Raw genomic sequence first — 23,249 nt, 5'->3', positions numbered from 1 at the left:
TCCCTGGGGGCTCATCCCGCCCTTGGAGGGTCTCAAAGCAGGAATTTTCTGGAGAATTCCAGCGTTGGGAACGACTTTCCGAGAAAATTTCATTTCCAGCCATCAGAGAGTTTCAGGGATTCTGGCAAAAAGAGATATTACTTGTATTTCCATGTTATTGAGAAAAAAAATATTGACTCACATTTGGACTATGTGAGTTTGATTCTATTGCTGCAAGTTTAAGGGTTATGGCAATCAGTGTGTATGCTTCTGGTGCCATATTTATACATTTTCAAATTAGTATCAAGCTGTGGGGTGATTAGAGAAGATATCAGAAGGTAATATGATAGAAAAATCCATCTTGTTTATTTATTACAAATTTTGCATAGATTTATTTGACAATATTTATGTACATTTGAGTAAAAAGTACTACATTACTGTATTTAGGGGTCCAGATTACTATACAAAATCAACTAAAATTATATATATATATATATATACAAATCTAGCCTAAGACTGAAAATTTGACAATGAGCACTGATTAGGTGGACCTGGTCTAAATGCATACAGTATAATAAGACCCGAACATATACACATGGGACGGGCAGGACACAATAAAGAAACGGATGACAAACCTAGAGCTAAGCTACAAGAATAAAAAATATACCTAAGGATACATCACGTTCTCACAGTCAGGAAATTTTTAGGTAACTGATAGTGAAGTGAAAAATTTATAATGTAATTTAGTTAGGATTGTTTTTAAATCAAATAATGTTTATCCAATATTGCACACACTATTCTTCATTTAGTAAAAAAAATAACATCTTTAATTAAAACAAACAACAGTTTAAATCCTAACATTACAGCCTTGGTTCTCCTAATATTTCATCTTTATTATCATGAAGGCACTACTTTGTCAGGCTAAAGATGAAACTCCTGGTCCATAATGACTCCTATCTATATTATTATTACATGAGACAAGTCTTTCTTAAAAATTTTATATGGTTGTAATATGTCAACAGTTTACAGCCTCAAGATGTATGGGGCACACAGAATAATGCTGCCAATACACACTTGGAAACTCAAAAGTAACCTGCATCAGAAATTAATAAAAAGGAAAATGTTATACAGTTTGAACTAATCATTACATTAACATAATTTAAAATTTTATAAAATCTTTTAATGTAATCTACAAATGGACTGCTGTGTGCCCCCACATCAACAAAATCGATGAAAAACATTAAGCAATAATCAGTAAGACGCTGTAAATATCATCAGGAGCAAAAATAAATGAAAAGCTTCTTAATAAAGAGCAAGAATGAAACAGGTTGAAAAATATGACATTTTCTTTGTAAAAAAAAAAATACAGTAATATTTTTTCATACTGAATTCAAGGTAAACAAAGAATTTATTTTATATTTACCAAGTTTACAACTTGCACTCACACACACACACACACACATACATGCATATTATGTATGCATATAAGCAAGCACACATGCACAAACATAAATACCTTTATCTACAGGTACTGTATGTATTTTAGATTTAATTTTGAAAGGAGTAAAAACATAATGAAGAAACCCAATTCTATATGATTAATCTAAGACCTCTGTATGTGCCGTCTTATCATTTTTAGCATCAACATCTCCTATTTAATCCTTGCTCTGAAACTGCCAGAGTCACTGGGAAGCTCATCATCTTGTCAGTAGGCACAAGCATTTATCATACACATCCATAACGTACTCATGTTATATCCTTACATACACAACTCTCACTCAATATGTACAGCAGTAGCAAATGTACAAACATTCTGGGACAACATATACAGAAAACATAGTCAAAACAGGTAATAACGCTTAACATAAAATAACGTTAAGGCGTCTATGTAGATGCAACACCTAATGTATCCTCTTTTTTGCTACTCATGTAGGCACCTAAGCTGTTTCCTAACACTTCTTTTACATGGCAGGATGATTTCCATATATAATATCCTCTCTGCACTTAACTAACTTTTCAGTCAATGTGTGACCATTAACAGATACCCATTGTCAATTGAAGTACAAGTAATACTGAATAATTATAAGGTGGGATGCATGCAGTATAAAACAATCTGCCAAAATGCAGGTTATGGTTAGCACCTTTCTACATCTTTCTAAATCAGCCAAACAAATGAGTCTCACTAGGTTGCCTTCACAGATTCGTACAATCCAGCAGCAACAGTGATGCACAGTCATGCGCTATGTCATTATCTAACATTGGGTATAATTTACGACCTGATGCTTTACCTTCCCACACATTTTCATGTTTGCTATTCTATTTTAACTTCAGTATGAAATGTTTTCTGCATTAGTGTTTAGCTTTGTATCAAAGAACTCTTGATATAACAGTGGGAAAAATTTGATTCTTCTTGAAAGTACTCAATCTGCTTAACTGATGAAATAAATGAGATTAATATACTTGATATAATATTAGCTATATTCTTCTTTTACATTCTTACCGCAGCTGAAGTGACAAACAGCCAAACAAGGAAGATAGGAGATATTACACACATACATTTTAACATCCAGGATGGCGAGTAACCAGCTCAGCACATACTACTGTACCAACAATTCCTACAATACACACACGTTTTCATTAATCAATGAGGTTTGTAATGCACTAATTACTGATATGCAAAATTTAATACAGCATTTGACTTTATGGAGAATGTGCAGTTTTCACACTGCACTTCATAAGATTACTTCCCAATATGTAAAAACTCCCTCAATTTAACAATTTTGCTCCTTTGCATGAAGATTTCTTCCCTTGGTGCTTAATAATTATTGCCTCACACCAAAGCCTGTCTCAGCAACTTAAAAAAATAATCATACAAAATAAAATGATATGCCCTTCAGTCCACCAAATAATTTTTATCATCAAGCCTTTTCTGTGCATGTCACTTGAAATCAATAAAGTATTTTTTCTGGCACTTGTGCACACTTTTGCTTTTAACATACAGCTTAAATATCATTTCCTTGGTAAGCATTTAACTGTTGTTCCAGCTGGGGCCACCACTAGCACACAAACACCTGACTGGAATGTTACACTTCAACACTTTCAATAATCTCTTCTATTATCAACACTTAATACCTTGGGTCCAAACAATTGCTGCTACCAAGGTCTTACATCTGAAAGATCTATTTTCTCAGTTCACATTGAATATCTGAGCCTTTTATTGACTTTTCTCTCTCATTCTTGTCCATCAAGTTCACCTGTTGTCCAACATATCAAAAACCTGTCAACAAGAACTAGTATCATGCAGAACAGAAGTGATCCCTCACACTTTTTAAATATTCTTTCTTTTTTCTTTATTCACGACAAGCTGAGCTGTACAGATGGCAAGGATCATCCATTGTCAAAATATTGAAAAGAAATTAACCTCAGAACTTCCTCAATGATACACAACATCCTTTCAGATTGTGTAGAGGGGAAGTGAGGTATTTGTGTCTTACTACACAAATTTTCTCATCATGACAATTTCAGACCATATGCAACAAGCCTAAGCAAATGCCGATGCTAAGGCCTGTCCGTAGTAAAAATTAAAATAAAAACACTAGGGCCAACAACAAGGCATGACTATCCCTCCCATTCAAATATAGGCACATTTGGCAGGCTTGAGCAGCTTGCTGTCCGTTGTGGTGTTGGTGTTGGACTTGCCGTTGATATTCTTGGGATTGTAGTTAGTCACTAGATTGTTGATTTGTTTGTTGTTGGCCGTATACATGTTTGGGTCCGCTGAAGGTACTAAATTGTCTCTTCTGAAAAAAAAAAAAAAGTGAATAATAAAACCAAACTACAGGGGGTATTTGGTAGTACAGTATCCGATCATTATAATTTGCTTCAACTATTTTCATTAAGTCAAGCAAGTGATGCAAGATACAGTATACTGCATTTCAACATTAGGCTTAGTTACCCACTTATTGAGTTTTGAGTCCAAGTAAGGCGTCTCTGAGTATGTGTGAGCATATTCATCTCCTCGGCACTTGCGGGAGAAGAGGAAGCCCGAGATAAAGCCAATGACGAGGGCAGCAACACAGGCAGTGGTGACAGCAATGGCAAGAGTTTCAGCAGAGTAGATTGGTGGACCCTCAAGTGAAGCTCCAACTACTGGACCTGAAGGTATAAAAAAATATATTAATAACCTTTAAGCACTCAACGCTGGATATACCAGATGTAAGAATGGATTAAGTGAAATCCATCTAGTTTAGGCCTGCGTCTACTGAAGAAACACTACACACTGGTTCGATGATTAACTGCTATGCACCTGCAGGACACAGAAGTCATGTATAAACTATTGAATTTAAAGTGTACCAAATAGCAAAAGTATATGCAGTGTCATCACAGCTGAAGAACAATACCTTTAGATTAAAAAGACAAAGGGAGACAGCACAACAAGCATCAAAGTACAGTACAGTACTGTATATGAAAGGCTTTTCACTATTTTCATGCTTTTTGATACTGTGTTGTCTGACAGTCAAGGGGAATATCAAATAGAATTGTCATTAAGGAAATATTTAAGGAAAAATTTCTCAGGGTTTAATTTCTCAATTACGCAAATTACAGCATCCAGGGTAATGACAATCAAAAACTACTTTGACTAAATTTAATCTAATTCTTATCTGCTCCATATGATACGAACAAGCATAAAACTTATTCTGATTGTGGATGCTGACCTATACTGGTGGTAGTTGTACAGTACAGCTCCTCCCTGACTTACGACCTACTCGACTTACGTCCACCCGCACTTACGACCTGCCTCAGTCGTAACAAAATTTTGTCAAATTACGTATTTTCGAGTCCCAAAGTCAGTACACAGACAAAATTTTCATCTGTAATTCACTTTAAAATAGCTGGCAAGCTTAAAAATGAGTGTTTTGTGGTGCTGAGAAGAAAAAGAGACCCCATTTTAGATTTTCTGTGTATTATTTAAGCATTTCCGACTTACGACCATTTTGACTTACGACCTGGATGTCGGTCCCTAACCCCCATCGTAAGTCGGGGAGCAGCTATATACATCTCTCTTTACTTCTTAGGCTTTGGGACAAGCTAAGTATACAGTAATGAAAAATGATGTTATTTCTTTTTTGTACTGGGTTGGGTTTGATATAAGCTACAGTACAACAATTTAATATTGTCTGTAATTTATTAAATACTGTACATTTAATTTACTGCATAAGGATATAATCTCAGAACCATGAATAATATCGGAGTAAAAAAAAAACCCTTCAGCAAAAAATTTGAAAGTAGTAAATCTACTGAAAAATATTTTCTAATTTCCTCTCGGTGCTTATCAACACATCTGTCATGGACATAAGAATCTATCTTATGCTTTCTAACATTTGTTTGTGTGGCTAAATTCACTTATTTCCTGGTATCACCACTTAGTACTGTACAGTACTTAGTACAAAGGCTTCTGTACTAACTAAGATGCTTTCCACATCTCTCTGATTTACAAAGAGGATGTAATGTGCCCAAACTATCAGTGAAAAATGCAAAATTGTAAAGGTAGTTCAAAGCCAAGGCCATATCCAACTGGATGGCCTGCAAACAGGGAATAAATCCCTTTTCCCCCATAAATTATAACCTCAAAATCTGTAGTTTCCTCCTGGAAATTAACATTCTATTGTATAATTTTCTTTTATCAGTGACTCCTAAAAATTTTAAGATGAATTGTACAAATACGTACAGTAAAGGGGATCATATGAACTTATATGATTCCTATAAAGTACAGTATGAAGGAGCCTGTTACTGCATACAGGAATGGGGTATTGCATTCACAAGGCCTTACAAAGATTGTAAATAATTGTCACTACACAATGTGTAAAAATGAATGTTATGAAAGCAATATATTGATTAAAATAATTACATATAATATACTACATAATAAATACAGTATCATAATAGATCTGAAAATAAACAATATATGACAGTTAAGGATTTTATTATCAACCCAGAAGATCTTCAAGTTTTGAGCATATGTATCTTGGATTGTGACCTCTCCTTCCATCTCTATAATGAAGAAGAAAATCTGTAAAGCAGTTTTCAACAAATTATATTAATGAATTAGAATAAAGAATATAAGCCTAGTCCATTCTGCCTGCCTTGCCTTTGATTCATGTTTCAACTTTATTCTATTGGCCCATAAATGTAAAAGAAAAGAAAAAAAGAAAACAATATTGGCAAAAGATACATAACAAAAGCAACCATCACCACCAACTGTTATAAATTTAGCTTAAAATTGTGGAGCAGATGTGCATCCCATGCTAAGCAGTGCATATTTCATGGTAGCATGGAACTTAGTTTACAGTAGAGAAAGTTGGCACTGCTTATGCAAAATAAATTTTCACTGCAAAGCAATTATTGAGAACTGAAGGCTTGATATCCTGTCACAAATAAAAAAAATTCATGCTTAATAGCAGCATTTTAGAAATTCTAGTTCAGTATCTTTTTTGAAACTTAAAAAAAAAAGTACAATACTTCAAGGTTTAAAAATCTCTACTTTCTTGAACTTCAGAAATCATAATACAATATACAGTATTATAATATTTTCATACTTACAGATAGTGACATAGAAGTAGCTACAATCATCAATCTACTTCCATACAGTTTATTGCTAAACATAATAACGTGGTGGCATAAGACGGAGGAGCGCAAGAAACATTAATGAAATTGGCACTGGTCGCTGGTGGTTAATGAGCTACATTCAAAAATGGAGGTAAAAATGAGTAGGTAATCAGGGCCTACAGCTACACTCAAAACACAAGAGTAATTTGTTAGACTGGAAGACAATACACTGGATCCTTAATGAAGCTAATAAAGAGAGACGCAACAGATAAAGGCAGGCAGAAGGAAAGAACAACAGACTAAAATAAAAATGAAAACAGTAAATCACACACATAAAACATCAGAAGCTATTCAATCCCAAAGTTCATCATGTTAAATGTAACACTCAATTACAGAAAAAAAATGAGCTGTACACAAAATTCATCATGCAGATATCTAATGAAATGGTTAATTAATCTTTTTGTGAAAAATTCCACATTCTTCACAAATGTAGTTAATACTCTAATTACAATATCCAAATCTAAAACAAATTTGCTATAATAATAATACACTAGTTCTCTTGTAGTCATCATTACTAAGCACTATCAGTCCCATAGTCCAGTCCAGGGTAAAGTCGCAGTAATTTTAGTGTCTTTCAAATACAGTAATATTGTTTATTATCTGGAATGCTTAGTACTACATCTTTCTGTATGTAAAAAAAGCCATGCAGTGAAAATATTTTATTTATAATCAATAGCTCTACATATTGTTATTCATTAGGTGATTTGCATTAACTTCTATTTCTAAATGTGAGTGGGTGAGTGTATAATAATGTACTGTACTCCATAAGACTAAAGGCATCAATATTTCAAAGACTATAATTCTTGATTTTCTTTTTGCATGAAGTGAAGTGCAATGTGCCTATAAGCGACTACAGGTATTGTAATCCTAAAGCATTATGTGCTTCTGCATTTTTAAAAAGCTCATAGTCAGTGAAAGCATCTACAAAACCCCCAAATTATATGTACATGCACTATTACAAATACAGGTGCACATTATTTCAAAACTTAGGTTAGTATGCACATGACTACATTAACACAGAAAATATTAGCAAATAAAAAAAAAAGTTTAAAGCAGTGAAGAAAGTTTTGCAACACACAAAGGCATTTGTGCAATTTAAGATCAACAGTCAGAGGTCAGTGTTGAGAGTGAGGGTCGGGCCAGGGCAGGCAACTAACAGCTGGTCAGGGAGACAAAAGAAATTTGCATCCAAAGGCATGGGGAGGGAAACTAAAGATTTCACAGGACCCACAACATTTTGTACTGATTTTGTCAGTCCACTGTGTTATATGGAAAGGGGTAGTAGGGGGTCTCTAAACATGTAGGTGTTAAGTTAAATACACAAAGAAATCCTAATATGGGCTTAAAATATCTTTGGGATTACTAAACATCATCCCAAAGTGAGGTTCTGTTCAAGCCCATATTAGGAATTGTTTAGTGATGTCATCCCATGACCTGCCTGTTAGGTATTGTGGACTAGGCTTACCAGTAATGCCTCCTTCAGCATAAGCGATGCCAACTTCCTTGCCGGGGAGGATATCATTGGATATTTCTCCATCATCGGACACACCATGTGGAACATTGTTGTTGGGAATAATGTTGTCCTTTCCTGGTGACAGCGGAGGGATTTTATTATCGAAGGTTGGGTTATCCTCCTCCAAGGGTGGATCGTAAATGGTTGAATGATCCACAGACCCTGCAGGTACAAAGGGTCAGGGGGTCAGACTGACATTAAACTTTAAAGTTCAGCAAGAAGCAACAGAAAACTGAAAGCCTGGGATAGATTCCATCACCGACATGCAAGAAAAAAGGTAACCCTGCAGTAAAGAAATAATTTAAAGAACATTCTTGTGGCATCAAATGAACACTTGGGTACAGTCAAACTGACAATATTACAACATGATTACTTGGCATAATGAAATCAGTAATATAAGAAATTCATATGACAGGAATGGCTTATATAAATTCTTTCAACCCTTGTTCTGGAACCTGAAAAGCCCATGCTGTTGTTGTCCATGAGAAGTTTGTGAAGTACAGTAGAGTTCTTGAGCTGGTAGCACAAGAGAGTGAGGAAGGATTATCAGTAAATGAAGATTCTCAGGCATATAATACCACATAAGCACATTCATGCAGGGTTAGTATGGTATGGAAGACCTATGATTTACTTTCATTTTCCACCTGAAATTATAATTCCAACTCATTAGTACTCAGTTCAAATTGTGAGCAGAACATCTGTCTCCATAATGCCATGTATCAAAATCTTCCTCAGGATTTGTTTTTGGTTTAAATTTTCTTTAGTATGCACATGAAAACTATAAATACTCAAACAGTATTACTGTACTTTATACTAAAGTCAATATAAGAAATAAACTGTTACTTATTTTTTAGAATACAAAGAAAGGAGATCATAAGAGATGGCACTACGTAGGTTACCGTGCTGCAAAACTGACCCTCTGTGGGGATAACTTCAGTAACAGGGGGTGGACGCGAGGAGGGAGGAGGCTCAGGACAGACACATGGGGCACACGTCTCCACCTCTGGAAGGCTTGGAGCCTCTGTGAGCGGAGCATAACCCAAATGGACAATTAGATGAATCCCATAAAATAGTATTTCCTTTATATTATGGTGACTAATAATTTTGGAGTGTACTCCTCAAGATCTCTACATCACCAGCCATCACAGCCTGAGCTATGAATGCTCTAATTCACCATAAAACTCCTAAATGTTGCCAATGATATGAATTTCAGTACATGTCAAGAACTTTTCAATGGATCGTTAGGTTAACATGGATCAGCACTTGTCAATTAAAAAGGGCTAAGATGATGTTATTAAACTGTCCAAAAGCGTAATTACTGTGATCAAACTTTCTAGATAAAGTACAGTATGTATTAAACATATTGTAATGGAATTGTTCACTGAATAAAAAAAGTTTTTTTTTTATCTATATCAATGGATTATGTAACTAAAAATTTCTTGTTGATTTTCAAGCAATACAAAGTAAACTCCACAAATGTGAAAATATCGAGTGAATTTCACATGAAACTATGAGTATGAATTAACATTTAGTGAACAGCTTGGGCAATTCTATTGTTAGATAATAAAAGGTAATGAGGCTGGGTTGTGGTGCTTGGTGGCAAATGCACAAGTCAAGTAAATAGGAAAAGGTTTTGTGATATGTGCAAATACTGGTGCTTAAACAGAGATCTAAGTGAGCTGTATGTGAAATGTGCAGTGGAAAACAGGTTGAGTATAGTAATCAGAACAAACAATACAAATTTTAATAAATGATAAACATAAGAATGCAGTGTCGCATATTAATGGAGATACAGCTCGTATATTGTAAATACATTACACATAAATTACTAAAAATAGTTTAATAATTATAAACAACAAACAAATTAGTGCGCATGATAAATGTTCTATGTAAAATATAACACTGCTGAAAAGTTGAAAGACATCAGTGACACATATTGTATATGGAGCAAGATGTGACCCAAACATGGTTTGGAAAACAATAAGTTTCAGACTTACCCGTTGTTTGTATCTGGGTGGATGGATTGTATACTTCATTCTCAGCGCCTGTAATAAAGCGTGGCCATGCTAAGCACAGATGCAACAAGACAATGTTGGCTACAGGACATTCTCTACCTATGACTAGTTATCAGATACAGTACTATTATAACAAGTTAAATATGAACATAAACAACTGTTACATAAGTTGTATTGAGTTTGATGATGCATATTACAAATTCTGTTATAGCTAAAGATAAATTCTTGAGTATCAACTTAAGTAGACAGACTGTGCTTGCATAATATTTACATAATGCATTAACAGCAACAAGAGGGGATCAAACACAGAGCTGAATATCAAGAGGTTTTTCTTAACAAGTGTGTCTGTGCAAAGCAAAAATAACAAATCTGTTAACTCTGCTACAAAACTTATGTTCTTAGAAATTTTCTAGCAAATGAGTTCAGGGCATCTTAATAATAGTTTTATGCTACAGACAACTTATAAAGGAAACCGAGCTTAGTAGCAAAATAAGAAAACAATAACACATTACGCCTTGCACAACTTAGTAACAATAGAAATATTTAACAAAACTTGTGGGGTAGGTGCCCAAGGTTAATGTTTTAACAAAGCAGAGAGCAGGTTATAATTATGTCTCATTTTGACAAAATAACTAATGCACACAGTTCCATTCTCACAGTACAGTACAGTACAGTACAGTATTATTAAAAAAGACAAATTAAAAGGGGAATTTTACCCCACCATTCACTGCAGTGGTTATGTTCCTATATTAATTAAAAAGGTATTATGTATACTGTATTCAACACTTAAGGAAAACATAAACATATTACTAAACTATATTTCACATTCTAAGACATTCACAACAACAACACAAGGAAACATGGGTATTTAACCATATGGAAAAAATTACCCATAGTTAAGTTAAATGATATCAACCATATACCTATTGAACTATAATACATTCTTCACATGGCAGTCATTAATTTACTGTACCTATAAAAACTAGTATGACTTACTGTAGGGGCAGGGGAAGTGGCTACCGGTGATATTTTGTAAGGCAGGTCCCGTAAGTTTAGCACTTAATGGGCCACAAGTGCTTTGCCCCTCATACCAGGCACAGTAAGGGTCTTGTAGTCCAACACAAGCACTGTTAAGACAGGAACAATACATCAAATTGCATAACTTCATATAATCAAAGGGCCTTATTCACAGTCGTTACACCACCCGACCAATCGGGAACACAGTCTTGTGTGGTTATTCAGAGATGCCTGCAGATCCAAAGGCAGTTCAGGTGGGTCAGGTTTCCTACTGGGATTGTTGGAACAATTCATCGGGAGGGGGGTACCTGCCCAATGGCAGTCCCAATGAATATAATAAAATTTTTACCCTCCAAATTTTGATACAGTACAGTACCCTGTATACAGTATTGTACTGCGATAGAATATATTCAAAACTGATAGGAAATGAGTTTGTTGATGACAAAGTCTTGTTCATATACATTGAAAGATGCACTACGTTCAAAGCTATCCATATTTCCCTCGCTATGTTGTGACAGCTGACTCGTGGCAAACCAACCACCAGCCATCCCAGTGTGGCCAACACCCAGTGAATTATAACCTTCAAAACAAACCTCACAAACACCAGAAAATAATAATTTCTATATCACATTGACATCCTCTGAACTCTTTTATGTTCGTTTGGTCATATGATGTAAAACATTTTTTTTGTGTTGATACACTTTTTTGGGGGCATGTATTTGAGGGAACTATTATTGATGTACTATATGCCTGGGTTGTGGCAATAGTGGGCCATCCAGCCGATTTGCAAAAGTTGGTAGCCCTACCCAGTGGATCAGGACCCTGACCCATCGTAGTGCCTGAAGCATTTCTTGAATAACGTCTCCCTACATGCAGTTTGGATTAGAGATGGTTGGACTTACTGTTGGGTATGTCAACTGTGAATACGGTCTTAAGAACTAATTTCCAAAACCTCTGCTGGATAACTTCTTTAAATTTAGTTTATAAGTACAGTACTGTCCTCACCTCAAAAACTTCTGCTAGTTTTCTAAAGTACTGTACTGTGGTGTTAAAGCTATACAGGCACAATAATAGTGAAGTACAGCATACAGAAATTTTTTTGCTATGCCATCCTGTATAATCATTAAAGTACTAAATTCAGTACATGAGTCTGTTGAAATAAAAGGTACAAAGAGTTCTGTACGGAATATGAAAATGACTCTGGAGCACCCTTTACAGTACAGTATTGTACTGGAGAAGAGAATGACATTTACAAAGCTATCACAATATTAATTTTCCATATGCATAAGTTGATACAAAATCCTGTTTATCCTTTGGAGATTTGAATTAATATACACTAGAGATGATCTTACCTGCAAGTGGTGGCTCGGTGACAGCGGTGTAGAGGAATTGACTTCACTTCGTCATCTGTGATAATAATAAGCTTGCTTTCTCCCCCAGCTTGCTGTGCAATTTGTAAATTCATAATAGGAACAGAGTCCTCAAATGCTCTGATCTCCTCAATCACCACAGGCTCAATGTTGCTGCAAATAAACCAGAAAAATTAATATATGGCTCTACACTATCATGAATGCTTGCTTATCCTAAATAGTAAAAAATATATATACTGTACTGTATGCTCTTGGGTAATACAGCAGGTACCATCTTCTGCCCTTGGGAGCACTTTAGATATTATGAAATGTTGGGATTCACTTTCCTCCCACAGATCTTATTTCTCTGGCTAATGTGATCCAGACCTTCTCAAATTCAATACTGTGCAGACAGTAAAAAAAAAAAAAAAGACTACAGTACTCCATTCTTTATTTAACTTTCCAATGTAGATTCAATAACTTAAAACAGACAAGTAAAAATCTGGTTATAATGTGAAAAGAAATGGGTCTCATAGAATAGACAGCCCACCTTGAGCTGTGCAAGTACAGCACACTGTACACATGGCAGCAATGAGGCCAGTTCTACACTTGACCACCTTTACTTCCCCAACTGTAAAGTTAGGTACCCAATCACAGCTGAATGGACTGGGGGTACCCTAGGCATGAACCAGCAACCCTGAGTACAGGAGGTGAGCACTATATCCACTCCATCACCACATCCACAGTTATGAGTTACATATACTGTACATTAAGGCAACAGTTCTGTCAACTTGGTCAAAGCAATGTGAATATTGCTGTTGTGGGTTTAGGAGGGATGGGCTGCCTGCTGGGCTGTAGAAGTATAGGATAATAATTTTTGGGCTTTAGAAGCTTTAAATTCTTATAAATGAAAATATTTTCAGGGGTTATGCAAGAATTAATGGGGACCACGGAAGCATGCCTATATTTCCCAAGAGATAAACAAGATCCAATAGAATTAAACCTCATTCACTGAAAAGGATCCCGTGTACAGTAGCTAAAACAACTATCTGTGCAGGTGAGGGTCAATGTGCTCCGAAATTTTACATGTGACTAGTGACAGCCCTCATATACAAAAATTTATCATCCATGGTCTCCTATTGTTTCCCACAAAGTATGCACAGATAGTTGTTTTAGCTACTGTACATTACTTCCCATGTAGTGTCATAACAATAGGTACAGCATTGTAAAAGTGTTGCTATAACCTACAAAATAAAAAGTAAGGTACAGTATCCCAAAACTAATCATTTACACATGGTAACATAATCCAAGTTCTTAAAAATAACCTCATACAAAGCACATACAAATTTAAATACAGTAACTATTTCCAAAAGTTATACACAGTTCTGCTCATTAGCAAACTGGTGCTAACAATGTTTGGAAGATACTGGTAAGCCACAAAACTCTATGTAAAATTACATTCATATTGATGACCATGAGAGACATTAATGATCTAGTTTGGCAAAGACTTATGAAACTGAAACAATTTATGGCAAAAATTGCATTAAATATTTTCAAACAGTGACAATTTTCAAATAAAATCACAAAGCCACAAAGCAGGAATTACAAATAAAGTCCACTTAAGAAAAAACTTACTTGATACCCTCTGATGCAAGTGTGTTGATGGCTTTGAAGATTATTCCATTATCTGTGGCTATGAAGAGCACATCAACAGTCTTGCCATCCAGGAAAGTAACTTGTGGGTCAACCACCATCTTTGAGAAACGGTAACTGGAATCACAAGAAACACTTAGATTCAGAGTAAAATATACCAATGATAAAGAAAATACACACAAGCAAAAAATAAATTCAAAACCTCTCATTAAATTGGATGGGATTAGTGTTTTCTACATTAATGTATGACAAACTGATCATCATTTCATTCACTAGTGGTAAGAAAAATCCTCAACCGTAACCCTTATGTGATCAATCTATGGGTTAAGAGATATCATTCGTTGATCGTATTTTTGTCAATACTGTGCAGTATTATTTCTTTTTCTGTTACATTACATTTTCAACAAATCAATCTACTCAACAATAATAAATTTATAACAGTAACCTGCAAACAAAATTAAATACAGTTCACATTCTGAAATCAAAATTATATTATATAATTCAGTATAACTATATTTATCTGTACATACAAATTTAGAACTTTTCTATAAGTACATTACCTACAAAACTTTCCTCGATATGCCAGGAGGTGAACTGGCTTTTTTTAAATTTGGACACTTACTCAAATGAAGCTTTCATGAGGAGAGGTTGGCCAAAGAAGGCTGGAACAGCTTCATCCATCAGTGGATGAGTCTTGGCAAAGTTAATGTTGAACTCGGGCAATGTCTGACTGTCTTCAACACAACTACCAGGACGGGGCTCTGGCACCTGTAATAGACAGACACTGTATAAACATCTCAATAAATAAAAAGAGTGACAAATTATCGAGTATTGCATACAGTATATATTTTTTAAATACAGAAAATATACATGGTGTACTTTACATGGTTTCCCACACAGCTCCAAGAAAATAATTGTATACAAAACCAACAGCCATTATCTCATACATAACTAAATCATTTCTTTTACCAAGATGAATGGTAATGGTTACAGTACCTTAGACTGATGGACTGATAACCAGTTGGAGTTTAAGGTCTCTTGCTCCTTAAAGGATCCTTCAAAAGTGTCTAAAATAGAGCGCACAGAAAATGCACACACAGCTGACCCTGGGATTGAGTTGGGAGGCGTTGTAAATACTGCATATAAGATTTCATGACTTTCGCCACCATACACGCCGGAGATGACATCTGTCGTCGACTCTGATGTACAAGAGTATAATTAGTACTGTACCTATAAGAAATTAATAAAAAGGTATAGACTCATGAAGGCATAATTGCAATCTATCTTGATTTAATATATATATATATATAAATACTAAGTATTTTTCTAAACTCACGGATTTCATCAAAGTAGAAGGGGTAGTCCCCTGGGACGGAGCAGTTGAGTCTGCTCTTAAGAAAAGAAGTCCATGACAACTTAAACCGCTGCTGTCCACCACCTCTGTCTCCTTTACACACACGAGCTACTCTAGAGTATACACGTTTTCCACAGTTCATGTATTCGACTGCAGTCTCCCGGAAGAAGAAGAAGACAAAGTCTCCATAGTCAAATGAGTGCACAAAATCAGGTGCTAAAGGAAGAAAAAATTAAACAATTACAAATTAATAAAGCACTTATGGCAATGCTATTAATTAAGATTTATTTGAATTACATAGTCTAATAAATATAATAACTACAATATAAGTAACTAAAAATTTTTATATTTTCCTGCAATTCTGAATAAATGTAATTTCATATTCTTGGGAAAGGCATCATGACAAACATTTAATAATATAGGTGCCAGAGAGTTTGAAACCCCTCCAGTTGTTAAATGAAGTTAAGGATGCATATTTTAATAAAGAAATATTAAGGTACCATTTAATTGTTTGTAGTCATTATGATCGGTCTTCAAGGGAGATCTGAAGATGAGAGGATTCGTGCCCTGGAAGTCTGCTACTGTTCCAGAGTACAGTTCTCCGTCTGGAAAAAGTAAATGTTCAAGTCAAGTCAATACTATACCTACCATATTACTCTCTAAATTTAAGTACAGTACTGTATGAGAGTAAGAGAAGGGGAGAGAATTAATGAAAACAAAATATTAATATCAGGTCACCATAATTGGCCAGTATTTACAAATTGGTAATCTGGAAGTCAGGGTCGCTCACCAACATAGACGAAGGTAGAGTTGTGACGGGGGTCGTAGGGGCAGCGGCCGGCACCGGTACTCTCAGTAAAGTTGAAGCTGCCATCAGACTGTGGACATAATATGACTATTAACACCATTACACTATCAATACATTCAAAATAGTGTCCACACAATCAAAGTACCGCCCACATATCGGAGGGTTGGTGACCACAGCCCTTCTCTAAACAAGCACAGGGTAAAAATGCAAAGTGCATACCGTGAAAAAAAGAAGCAAAGAACATTAATACAGTATGCATTTTTCACATTCAAAAAGTAAATACTGTATAGCTAAATCCTACAGAGTAGATCTTTAGGTAGCAAGTTTAAATTACCGGAGTCATTAAAAACACACAAAAGGAAGTCTTCAATAATCGGTAAGAAGTATTGAATCATTAAAAACACACAAAATTTGCTACTACGTGGCAATGCCCTGAGAAAAGCCCCAAAACGTTCATCAGACTTGGCGTCTCTCACACAAGCAGTGCGTATTGGGGTGCCATCTGGAAGTCCATGGAAGGAAGTGGTGATGAGCAGTGCCGAGTGACAAGCACTATAACCTTTGCCGCTATGTGCTCAACACCTTGCTTGAAGCACTGGAGCGACTTCTGCTCCAGCAGTATGAGGTCTGTCGAGGCAAAATTCTATTGGAGACCGTCAAGCTGTTGGAAAACCTTGCCAAAGAGCTAACGCATGAGAGGTTGTAGGCGACCTTAACCCCGCCATGGAGGAGGTCGCTGGAGCCCCACCTACCAGAACTGACTTTACATGGCTGGGTTCAGGGAGCAGAGGGACTGGAATTCAAATCAACACATCCGGAGATGATGCCGCTGGACATGGTGTCAATTCTCATTGCTAATCCCCTTAATTTTGAGGATGATGACGTAGAGGCTGCAGAGCTCATACCACCGATTTTCAGCCATGATCAATGAAAATTGTGTTATTCTAATACAGGTATGTCAATTTTGACCCATTTTGACATCTAGTATGGATTTTTTACCCTTACGATGACCTTAAAACCTCAAAATAACCACTCTAATCAATTTTCACCCCAAAATTAGTTGAAGTTCATAGTTCACTCGTGTTTTTAGGCTTACTGGTTCAAAAATTTTGTTGTTTTCAATTTCGACCCCTCGGCCAGCGACCATCTCAGATATCTGGTTATGTGTACTAGCAACCAGAAATCGCTTGACTAATAATGCATTTTAAGAAGCTTGGATATCAAAGTAACTGGAGAAAATGATGGCAGGTATAAAGAACTTACCTAGAAATATGACACAAAATGGAAAACCATTACCTAATATCGTTTAATAAATTGGACAAAGGAGCTTAAATCGAATCTAGGAAAAAAGTAACAGGAAAAGAAGGTTACAGAAAAGTCACCTCACCAACATTATGACTTTTTTCCAGAAACCTTAAAACAAATACTTTATCTCGGCGACTGAAGATACGTCGCAGATATATTCGTAAGGCCTTAAATGGCATAAAAACTAATGTATTCTGAAACTTTACCGAAACAAGACAGGCTTTCATATACAGTACTCAGTCAATGGAATAAATAATAAAAAAAAATGAAGGCCAGGGTACATAATGCACGGCAGGATTCATAGTCAGTGGAGGTTTAGATAGAGACAGTGAAAGAGGGGAAAGCGGCGATCGGTGCCAAAATGTTCAGGCCCAACAAAGGTGCCAGAGCCACTTGGACAGCCCCTCCAATGACCCACTTTGTTAAGTCTTTGTCTTCCCCAAATGACCACCTCCCTCTTCAATATTGCCGTCTTTTGTGGCGGTGAAACAACTCGTGACAGACACCCAGCCATGGAGGGTAATGGCCGGTCAGTTTCAAAGTGAAGGCATACCAATTATCCTTTCTACTCAGGTGGTGGTGACTATTATCTTACACATATTTTCACCGCTCCTTCGCGAACAAAAGTAGTTCAATAAATGGTTCCCTTTGTTTTCCACTACAATCATTTTACCATACCCCTTTCTCTTACATGTTAATCGTTCTATCTTTTAACCAGTTTAGCAGACTTAATGTATATTCGAATTCTGCTTTAAAAAAAATAATCAGACTCTCTCTAAGTGTCTTACGGTATTCATTTTATAGAAAATTTCAATCTAATTTTTTCCAATCCATCTCCCTCCATGATTTACAGGGGAAGTATCGACAGGAGGTCAGGCAACCAGGTTACGGTTCTCCAAGGTCAGTCAGGTCAATGTTGTAAATGCGCTACGCCATTTCTATTATCACAATTTATTAAAAATCAGTGTAATATTTCTTAAGAGGGAACGCCGCTATAGCAGACACGAGCAGACTGTAGAGAGGGTCCTGCCAGACTTGTTTAAGAGGGTGCAAACACAGGCTACCATCCGTGTACTCGCCGCAGAAAAACGTGGGGACATTAAAACCTCTAATAATACAGAGTGAAGGCACGAGAAGACTATTGGGGGAAACAAAGTACAGCAATGACGGTTGGGTTTATAGTGAGGCCATGCAGATGAGGTTAGACTCCATGCGTGTCACCAAAATATAAGTGATGACGGCTAATACTCAATCTTGCATCTTGATAATAAACAATATTTTATATTTAAATGAAAACAGAAAAAGGCATTACTAAAAGATTATAAATGTTCAAAAAAGTTACAGCATGTGAAAATTAATTTATCTAACGCGTTATGTTTGCTTTAGCCTCCAGCCGTCTAGTCAAGCAGAGGAAGCAGAAACAAGGGCCACAAAGAATGTACAGTATATTGAATGTAGACGCAAAGGAAACTGGGCGTTTAATTAGCCTTAAAACTGTGATATTAAGGAATAGCTAGGCTTAAAACCCCCACCAGCCATCACTATGTTCAAGGAGAAGGCCAGAGAACTACCAATCACCCTTCATTGCGTTTTACAAAAATTAATTCCGTCCCAAATCATGTAGAATGGATCCCATAGTTAATTATAATATCTTGACCCACCACAATTACGATAAGGTTGACCAGTCACTCCATCACTATCATAGCAACTCTGATTCCCGATATCCTATCTGCGCATCATTCACTCATGACCATAATACTGAGGAGATAATAAAATCCCTCGTGCTCACTTTACCAACAATGTAAGAGTTAGGACCTGGAGGGAGGGTGGCGGGTTCCTCTTTTCAACTATGAGCTCGACACGTTTCGTTCTGGGAGAATGACATCTCGCACCACCGGTATCATGGCACAGTATGTGAATTGAAGTGTAGGAGCTTCTTACTTTATGACCTAACTTTTTCATAAATACAATATCAAAGAAAATGATTACCAGGGCTACATTTAACTATTTAATTAAAACTGGATATTGGGACTTGTAAAGATACTGCAGCATTATTATTTAACCCAAATCCAAGTTTGCGTGGTTTTGATTTAATCCACTGTTACCAGATAAAAGAAATCAGGAAGTACTAATTAACTCCATGGCACCCTTACCTGATGGAACTTAATGCATAAATGTTGAGCCTTAATTTTGCAACGTGTAAATAAGCATTCATCATTTATGTTACATATTACCATTGCCTGTATGAATGATTGCCTTGGTGCTTATCCAAAGTATATAAATGACAATCTTTGTGCTTACCTGTTGAGCATATCGGCGACATAGCGGCTTATAAGCGTTGGTGCCACACACGAGGAACTGACCCTCGCCCTCCTTGGCAAGAACCCGAATGTAGTTCTGACAATCGTCCTGGGGAAAGAAACAGCCACCGTCAATAAAAGCATAATTGAAATAATAATATTCAGTCACCCAAACTGTGTAATATTGTTGTTACAGTGTTGTAATTTAACAGCTAAGGTCTTCAAACACGTGCACAAGTCAGTTCAACTATTAAAAACAGAGGCCTCTCTCCACTAGTGTACTTTCTCCCCGTCCTCCCTTGCAGGCAGACGAATAATATCCACCTCCTCCGTTACCCAAGTACCCAAGTACAATACGGTCTTTGGTCTTTCCGAACACATCGGCCTTATCCAGTGTCTGACTTAACATTGAAAATTAGCCCACATCCTCAACCGTAACCGTCGCCAGGTCAACACTACCAAACAATCAGCCAGGAGTATGCGTCAACTAAACCCTACAATATGTGCCACAACACCACGACGAATTTCTTTGTATTCCTAATCACTATAAACACACAAAGTACCGAATTTTAAACTTATTATACCTCGTGTGGTAGGTATGGTGATACCGTGGTGCTGGCGGCACGATCCAAGTAGACCCTCGGTCATTATATGGTAATGAGGTCGAGATTCCTCCGGCAGTAAACCATTATTTCCCGACAGTAAGAAGAGCTCCTGATGGCTTCACACTAATTCCTCTGAATAGATGATTTTCGCACGCTACTAGCTTAGAGGTAATAGATGCCTGCCACTGCAAGGGATATCGCTATTACGTTACGTTAAGCTATGCTAAGTTGCAGACTTCACACCCGAGTTGAACGTGTTATATGGCCATAATTAAAATAGTTAACTTGCACGGCTTTCGGCCACCCTGATAGAGAATTAATTAGCTGGATCGCCCAAGAGAGTAAATTTCTCCCAGTAATTAGGATGGTTTTGACAATCAGTGTTCATTAGGGCAGTGATCAGACTAACAGGGGGCACCACGTTTCTCTTGTCCCAGTGATGAGAAACCCGTAGGGTGCGGAAAGAACCTCGTTATTACTAGTTTCTTGAGTTAACACACTTTTTAAAACCACGAAGACTTACTTGCGGAGGGTTAAACTATTGCAATTAGGGGACATTATGAACAAAAAGGCGTTTTTAAATCTGACGTCAATTATCACAAACCAAGGTCCAATGTGTTCACTAAATTATTTGAAAAAAAAGGTTCAGATATTCAGGGATGTTAGTTCACAGTATTTATAGGGATGTATTGTCGCTATCAAGTTTATTAGGCATTAGCGGGGTTAAATTAACATACAGATTACATTATCGCAATCAAGGACTTTATTAACCATCAGTGAGGTTATATTAACATACCCATTGTTTAAGCTTGTATTAAAAAACTTAAATTACTGTACTTAATACAAGAAGAATCGACTTACAAAATGATAACACCGGGGGTTGAGAGGCGTGGCACTCTTAGATTTTGGGTAAAGCTAAAGGTGTGTGAGGACGGAGACAAAGTTGAGGTGATAAAGCCGCCAATGTGGGGAGGAGGGGCTGCTGGCGGTGACAGGAGACAGTGGCGCGCGTCCAGCCCAGTAACTCAACCTGTCACGCACGCACACCCGCAACATTGTTGGAACACTTTCTTCCCATTATACGAAAGATGCCCAAATTTTTCACAAACTATAGTAAATAACGATAGTATATACAGTATAATCTGACACTCAGCTTATTGTTTAAATATTTATATATAGCTTAGCGTACACAAACTTCTCTCCATCTTCTAGTACAATTTCAGAGCATAAGAATGGAGGAAACTGCAGAGGGCCTATTGACCCATACTGGGCAGTACCATTTACACCCAACCCCTATCGCTAATATATCCATCCAACCTAAGTTTGAAGCTATCCAGCGTATTCGAGTTAATGATGATGTTTGGTAACTTGTTCCACTCATCCACTATATTTCTAAACCAAAGTTTACCTATTTTGCGCCTATATCTAAATTTGTCTAATTTAAAACCATTGTTACGAGTGAGTTCCAGGTTGGATAGTTTGAGTACCATTGTAATGTCGCCTTTGCTTAGCCCTAAATTCCATTTATAAACCTCGATCATATCGCCCCTCACTCTATGTCTCTCGAGGGAGTGCAAATTAAGATGCTTTAACTTGTCTCTGTACTCAAGGTCCCTAATGCCCGGGATTAGTGCAGCGAAGTAAAAACAAACCAGGAAAAAAAAAAAAAATAACAAAATAGTTTTCTAAAAAAAATTCATAATTATTCTTACATTCAAACATCTATTAATCATTATTGGTGAAGCTAATGATTGAGTAATTTCTAGATGACTAATTATTAAAACATTTTGTCATAGTAATATGATGCAAACAAACCGTCTTTCCTTTTTCATACAAGACACAACTCGACAAGGTTGCATAAAAAAAAATGAGAGTAATAAATAACCAGAATGATCTTGCCCCAAACATCTTGTAGATAAGCTCCGGAGAATACAGTGAACAAAACTACAGAGGCGATTAATTTTGACTCAAACCCTAAACACAACCATATACCAAATTAACTCATAAGGACTGTAGTAGGAAACGTCACACTGCAATATATAGACTGCAATTTTTTTTTTTTTATCTATTAGATTCTCCAACGCCGATCTAGGACGGCCATAGATATAGTTGTTTCGTCCTTCAACATGGCGGTATATCAAGAAGCCTAAATAATTCCTCCAGTCATCCACGCCCCACACACCCGACCAGTCTATTAAAGTGGCGGTGTATGAGGCAGCCCCACACACCCGACCAGTCTATTAAAGTGGCGGTGTATGAGGCAGCCCCACACACCCGACCAGTCTATTAAAGTGGCGGTGTATGAGGCAGCCCCACACACCCGACCAGTCTATTAAAGTGGCGGTGTATGAGGCAGCCCCACACACCCGACCAGTCTATTAAAGTGGCGGTGTATGAGGCAGCCCCACACACCCGACCAGATGTTGCGGTGGACAAGGCAGCCCCACATTCGACCAGTCACTAGGAGACGGCACACAACAAAGCCAAGCGACTTTTTATCCCCACCACCTAACACCCGCAAAATTCCCTGATGAATAACACATTTTAGGGGACGGAATTTTCTACATGATACTCACTATGAACGAAAGCCATTGTGGAGGAGGGAAAAGTCAAGGGAGGCAAGATGTGTGTAAACTAAACTTCCCTTCACCTCGGTACTATGAGACCACTGAATTTTACAATGTC

At 36.8% G+C, this 23,249-nt stretch overlaps 1 protein-coding gene across 1 annotated transcript in view; it reads right to left on the bottom strand.

Annotated features, from left to right (window-relative positions):
• Positions 1–334: 334 nt before the first annotated feature.
• LOC121871138 (semaphorin-1A-like) overlaps positions 335–23,249 on the bottom strand; it is a 55,181-nt gene continuing 32,266 nt past the window's right edge. Inside the window, exons 5-18 of the mRNA XM_042373281.1 lie at positions 19,961–20,068; positions 16,337–16,424; positions 16,047–16,151; positions 15,529–15,762; positions 15,189–15,391; positions 14,815–14,960; positions 14,175–14,309; positions 12,543–12,713; positions 11,170–11,300; positions 10,156–10,203; positions 9,075–9,179; positions 8,111–8,320; positions 3,939–4,134; positions 335–3,779 (exon numbers count right to left, since the gene is read on the bottom strand). Of these exons, the coding sequence (XP_042229215.1) occupies positions 3,611–3,779; positions 3,939–4,134; positions 8,111–8,320; positions 9,075–9,179; positions 10,156–10,203; positions 11,170–11,300; positions 12,543–12,713; positions 14,175–14,309; positions 14,815–14,960; positions 15,189–15,391; positions 15,529–15,762; positions 16,047–16,151; positions 16,337–16,424; positions 19,961–20,068 (2,049 nt within the window). The 3' untranslated portion in view covers positions 335–3,610. The remainder of the gene's footprint in view (positions 3,780–3,938; positions 4,135–8,110; positions 8,321–9,074; positions 9,180–10,155; positions 10,204–11,169; positions 11,301–12,542; positions 12,714–14,174; positions 14,310–14,814; positions 14,961–15,188; positions 15,392–15,528; positions 15,763–16,046; positions 16,152–16,336; positions 16,425–19,960; positions 20,069–23,249) is intronic.

The sequence above is a fragment of the Homarus americanus genome, unplaced genomic scaffold (assembly GCF_018991925.1).
Source record: "Homarus americanus isolate GMGI-L3 unplaced genomic scaffold, GMGI_Hamer_2.0 scaffold40565, whole genome shotgun sequence".
NCBI classification, from domain to species: Eukaryota; Metazoa; Arthropoda; class Malacostraca; order Decapoda; family Nephropidae; genus Homarus; species Homarus americanus.
This window is presented reverse-complemented; position numbering and strand designations above follow the sequence as displayed.